The 6,000-nt window shown below is 58.2% G+C and overlaps 1 protein-coding gene across 1 annotated transcript in view; it reads right to left on the bottom strand.

Moving 5' to 3' along the window:
- Positions 1-3,049, bottom strand: part of CACNG4 (calcium voltage-gated channel auxiliary subunit gamma 4) — a 60,979-nt gene extending 57,930 nt beyond the window's left edge. The window contains exon 1 of the mRNA XM_039476998.2: positions 2,628-3,049. Within this exon, the coding sequence (XP_039332932.1) occupies positions 2,628-2,847 (220 nt within the window). The 5' untranslated portion in view covers positions 2,848-3,049. The remainder of the gene's footprint in view (positions 1-2,627) is intronic.
- Between the last annotated feature and the right edge of the window lie 2,951 nt (positions 3,050-6,000).

The raw sequence follows: 6,000 nt of genomic DNA on the forward strand, positions 1-6,000 counted from the left end.
TTCAGAGTTCTGCCATTATACTCAGAGTCTTATTAGCTGTCTGCTGCAGCATTTCTTCAGTTTCAGCCCAGAGGTTTGATTTTTTTTTTTTTTTTTCAATTTCCTTCTGTTCATTTTGCTCTGGAGGTAATGCTTTGGGATACTTTTCTAAAGAACAGGTGGAAATAATGCATTTTCTACATGAAAGCCAACATGGAGGTAACTCTCCCTCCATGTCCCTGGAAAGTGGTCTAGGGTGAAGGTGCCTTCCAGGCCTCAGCTCTTCCTACTTGCTGGCAGGTGGAGGCATTGTAGGAGGTGAGGTGTCAGGTGGTTGACATCTGCTGGTCTAGGGATGTGCTTTTTATGAGACAAGCTGGCAGTTCCCACCCAGGTTGAGGGACTGTCACAATAATTTTAGCCAAGGAATCTTGAACCCACTCTCCCAGCCCTGGGTCCCATGAGGATGTTCTGGAACTCAGAATCCCTGAGCTTTGGGGAATCACACAGGTAGCCCAGTTCTTTCGGTGAGGTCCCCCAGATGGCTCCCTCTGCTAGTGGAGCCAACTGTCCAGATCAGCTCCGGGCTGTCTTGTTGAACACCAAAGTGCAAATGGCTGGAGGCAGCTGGCAAGATGCTAAGTGCAGCATTAATCCTAATTAGGATGAGGAATTAATAAAGGAAGCCAGGCTTGCCGGCGCGGAGGAGTTTCAGAATTTCCACTGGGAAGCTGGAAGGCCCTGGGTCCACTCATGCCTTTGGGTCGTGCCAGTGGCATGACTTATGACTTACTGTGCCAGGCAGATGGCACCCAATGGAACTTGCTTGTGAGGTGGAGTATGGAGCATTGCAGCCCCTGCTCTGTATCCAACTCAGGTGCTGTGGCAGGTAGTGACGTGGGTACATTCCTCAGAGGAGAGGAGTAGGTGTTCGCGATCAGAGCAATTGAACACCAAAAAATGATGTTTTTCAAAAGAAAAGACGAGGGTGTGATCGTGAGCCCACTGGCTCTTTTGTGTGTTTCTCTAACTACTGATTGCACATTTCTGTTACCTGAAGATGCCACTCAGCCCTGGCATTATGATCCAAATTGCAAAGGGCACAGCAGCCTCTTTTGGGAGTAGGGGTGGGAGACAGAGGTGGGCAGGATTCCCGATGAGATGAGAACAAGCATGGTCTGGAGGGGGAAAGGGGGCCAAGTTGACTTCACTCAGCAGACCCAGCTTCACAAAGCCTCTTTTCAGAGGACTTCAAATGCGCCAGAAAAGGGCTATGGTTTTAAGAGCTCCCTGCCAACCTCTATCAAGAAACAACCGCGGCTGAATTCCGTGCAGGGGCTGGAACTGCAGTAAGGAAGGCTAGGTATGAGGGAGAACTTCCCGAATAACTGAGGGGCGGAGCTCACATTCGGGGAAAGGTCAAGGGAAAAGAAAGAGGGGATTCTGTCCAAGGGTTTTTTGAAAAATCAAAGGAAAGCCCCCACCAGCTCCCTCCACCCGGTCCCTGATGTGAGAGCGACGCTTAAGCAGCAAACCTGTGCCCAACCTGGCTGGGACCAGGCAGCCCCTCCCCAGCCACCTGTTCAAGTTCCGTAGCCGGGCAGAAGGGCGCCCGCCCGGAAGGCACCGAAGCTGAGCGCATTTTGGCATTGGAGACATCCAGTCCCCTCCCCAGGAGAGAGCTGTCCCATAGTCCCGGGTCGAAAGCCTGGCCCCTAGAGGCATTCCAACCTCTTGACACCTACTACGCGGCCTCCAGTCGCATCTTGGGGTCGCAGCGCGCAGCTCGGATGAGACGGCCACGCCCCTCCCAGGCTGTTGCCCGTCCGCCGATCGCCCCTGCACACCCCAGTTTCCTACTGAGGTCTCCCGCAGCCTTCCTGCTGAGGGTCCGCGACCGAGGTCGCTGTCTCCATTGGGGGAGACTCGGGGTCGCTCCCCTCGCTGCCCCAGCGCACAGCGAGAAGCTGGCCAGTGGCTCTGTGGAAGACGAGGCGGGCAGCGGGCTGGGACTACCCAGGTACCCTAGATCCGCTCGGCACCCAACCCCCATCCTCGTCCCGACCGCGCCCCCCGCAACCGCGCCCCCGCCCCTACATCTGCCCTCACCCCTCGGCCTGAGCCGGGAACGAGCGCCCAGCGGCCCCGAGGTGCCCCACCCCCGGCCGGCCCCGCCCCAGGGTGGCCAGTTCCCATAGCAATCGCACAGACACCGGTTGCCAAGCAACCCCTCCCCCCTCCCGTCGACTACCCCAACCCCAACCTCCTCCCGCCCCCTCGTCAGCCTCCACCTCCCCCGGGGGTGCCGGCGCAGCCCCTAGGGATCGCTCGGGTCCTGGGGTTCGCGCGCACGCGTGAGTTTCGGTGTGTTTCATTGTGTCTGTGGGCGAGGGGGTGTGCGTGTGCGCGTGGAGAGTTTGTGGGGTCGGTGTGCTGGGGAGGACCCAGCTGGGAGAGACCCGAGCTGATGCACAGCTGGCCGCGAGGGGACCCGCCCGCCCGCTCAGGCTCCTTTGTGTCTCGCGCGGAGCCAGCGCCGCGCCCACCCCCTCCCCGGCCCGCGCCCCGGGCAGTGTGTGCGCGTGTGTGCGCGCGCGCGCGTGTGTGTGTGTTTGTGTGTGGCGGCGAGGGGTCGGGGCGGGCCGTACCTTCGATGCAGCACACCCGCCACAGCCCGGAGTGGGTGAGGTCGCCGCGGGCGCGGCGGGGCGGGGGCCCGTCGTCCATGGTCAGGTTGGTGCCGTTGCAGATGTGGGCGCTGGAGTAGAGCCAGTAGTCGGTGCCGATGGCGATGGCCATGAGCGAGAAGGCGGCGAAGGCTCCGGCCGTGGTCAGCAGCATCTGCAGCCCGCGGTCGCATCGCACCATGGTGGGCGCCTCATAGTCCGCCGCCCGCCGGCCCGGCCCGCCGCGCGCCGCTCCGGGGGCGCCGGGGTTGGGGGGCCGAGGGCCGGGGGGCGGCGCCGCGCTGCGCGCTCCGACCCCGCGCCCCGGGCGTGCCTGCGCTCCGGCCGCGCTGGGGCTCAAACTCCGAGGCGCGGCGGCGAGTGCGGGCTGCGCGGGCCGCCGGGCGGGCTGGCGGCGGCGGCCGGGGGCTCCTCCCTCTGGGCCCGCCCTCCCCGCTCGGCCCGCGCCTCCGCCCCGCGCCCTCCTCGCCTCCCCCGCCGCCGCCGCCGCGCTCCGGGCCCGCGCCCCGCTCCTCTCGGCGCCGCCCCTCGCTCCTCGGGCCCCCGCCCAGCTGTGCGCTCTTCTGCGCTCCCCTCCCTCCCCAGCCCAGATTTTCTCCCCCTCGCCTCCCCCCTTCCCCGCGCCCGCTCGCGCGCTCTCTTCCTCTCCCAGGGTTCATTCACATTATTGGAGCGAAGGAAGCCGAGGGAAGGGTTCCCCAGGAGGACCGCAGGGAAAGTGCGTCTCCAGCCACCTCTCTTACCCGCCCAGGACACCTGGCCTCCCCTCCGACGGCCCTGCGGATTCTTTAATTTGTGGAGGAGGGCGTGGGTGGGTGTGTCCCTCCTTTCCCCTCTGTGGCTGTTCACCTGGTGATGAAGGTGAGTGCGGGAGTGCGTGTTCAGGTCAGAATTCCCGAAACCCTAGATAGGGGTCACGCCGCCAGACCTCGCAAGGCACGCCAGGCCCGGGCCAGGCCCTACCCCAGTGCAGGTGGTTCCTGCTCCTCTAGATCCCCTTGCAGGGCCTGGAAGGACCCTGCCTTGGGGTTGAGGGAGAAAGGCGATGTCAGCGAGAGGTCCTTTGGGGAGAACACAGGGTCCCTGCTTTCCAGAGTGGTGGCAAGGCTTAGATTGAAGATGGGGCGCTCCTGCGTGCTCCCATTTACCGGAGTACCCCAGGACTCCAAAGGTCTGTTAGTGCTGGAGTCCAGGACCACTCCAGTTTGTTAGATTCCAACACGCCACCCTCCAGCCTTTTCCCTCTCATTCCCAACCCCTTCGCAATACCTTTATTTCGTTTTGCCTTTTGCTGTACTCGAGCTTAACTGGCTTTCTTCCCTGGCCGTTATTGCCAGCCCCTGCCCCAAGCCCTGCTGGCTTCACTTGCTGCCTCTGTGATCCCATCCCGAACACACTCCCTTCTCCAGGGAGGGCCCGGGGTCCTCCTCCTTCAAGACCCAACTCCAAAGCTCGCCTTCCAGGAGGTTCTCAGAGCCCATCACGAGGAAGTGCAGCGCCCCTTGACCTCGCATGTCCAGATGGTCCTGTTGTTGGCAGCCCTGGCCGCACTGACCCCAGAATATGCAAAAAGGTGTAGGGAGTGCTGCTATTGCTGCAAGATGAAGCTTAACTTTCTTTGTGGCACCTTCCCTGGTCCCCACTCTTCAGAGAGTACCCAGTGTTGGAATCACTGTTCTCTGTTCTATGAGATCGTGAGCCTTTCTTATGACTGGCATATATGCTAAGGGCTTAGCAAATGTTTGCTGAGTGAGAAGTGTTTCTTGCCCCCTGGAAAATTATAGCCTGATCAGGAGGATTAGATCATAGAAATAAAGGGGGAAAACCTCACAAGGTGATAGAGCCTGAGGACCAGGCTGGCTGCATCAATGCTTGTTGGCCCCTTCTGCCCTTGGGGTGTCTATTCTGCTTTCCAAGTCACAACGGACAAGGGTCATCACTTCTAATTTACTTTAACCCACCTGTCACCTGGTCTGGGGTTCTGCACCCAGCGAGTGCTCAGTGTATGTCTGAGTGGACCAGAAGGTGTGAGATGGTTTGTTCTGACCCAGGACAGGGCTACGCACCTCCAACCCCTAACAGCTGATAGGCTAAGTCTAGGTTCAGTCTTCAGAAACTCCGGAAAAATGAATCCCACGTTCTTCTCCTCCTCCTCCTCCTCCTCGTCCTCGTCCTTCTCCTTCTTTTCCTCCTCTTCTTCTTCTTCTTTCTTCTCCTTCTTCTTCTTCTAACAAATCATTGTTTCAAATTAAATCATAAGTGGAAGCCCTATGTAAACAAACCAGTTAGACCAGTTAGACCTGTAGGTAAGGGCTGGCATGGCTCTGGTTGAACGAGGGACCCAGGGCACCGGTGCTCACCCACACACATCATGCACTGCAGCCCCCAAAGCACCTCTCTGGACCCTGGGTTCCACAAAGCATGCTGTGAAAACCCATATCCTGAGCCAGCCACTAAGTTACTCAGGAACGTCCCCCTCCACCCTGTCCTGCTTGCAGCCTTCCTCAGAGACTTTGGGAGAAACAAATGAATATGAGTTACATGAACCTGATCTGCAGGGGTGGAGAGTAGCAGTTTCTCCCAGTCACCTGTTAGATGGGGAGATGAGACTTAGGAGGTGGGACCCTCCTCCAAGCAAGCAGTCCTCACGTTCATCCCTTGGGAGACAAAACCGAAATCTTCCTTGATCAGAACCTTGGTAGACCAGCTCTCACTCCTCCACTTGCAGAAAAGTGTGCAGGAGAGTTGAGAACACACCAGACCAGGAGCCAAGACAGTCACCTTCTCACGCTGGCTCCAGGACTAACTTGTAAGGTAATCTGGATCAGCCAAAACCACCTGGGAAAAGCATACCTCTCTAGTCCAACTTTCAGAGTTGTTTCAAGGGTTGGCGGGGCATTGTGCCTCCCGCCTGTAATCTCGGCACTTTGGGAGGCCGAGGCAGGGGGATCACTTGAGGTCAAGAGTTGGAGACCAGCCTGGCCAACATGGTGAAACCCTGTCTCTACTAAAAATACAAAAAAAAAAAAAAAAAAAAAAAAAAAATTAGCCGGTGGTGGTATGTGCCTGTAATCCCAGCTGCTTGGGAGGCTGAGGCAGGAGAATTGCTTGTACTCAGGAGGCGGAGGCTGCAGTGAGCTGAGGTTGCATCACTGCACTCCAGCTTGGGTAACAGAGTGAGACTCTATCACCAAAAAAAAAAAAAAAAAAAAAAAAAAGAGTTGTTTCAAGGGTCAAAAAAGCCACCTTGCGTGTCGTGTACATGTAGCAGCTGTTTGTGGGCTGGGCAATATAGGCTGGCTTTTCTGCCTTTTTTTGGAAACAAGTGAACCCA

Source organism: Saimiri boliviensis, chromosome 17 (genome assembly GCF_048565385.1).
Source record: "Saimiri boliviensis isolate mSaiBol1 chromosome 17, mSaiBol1.pri, whole genome shotgun sequence".
Lineage (NCBI taxonomy): Eukaryota > Metazoa > Chordata > Mammalia > Primates > Cebidae > Saimiri > Saimiri boliviensis.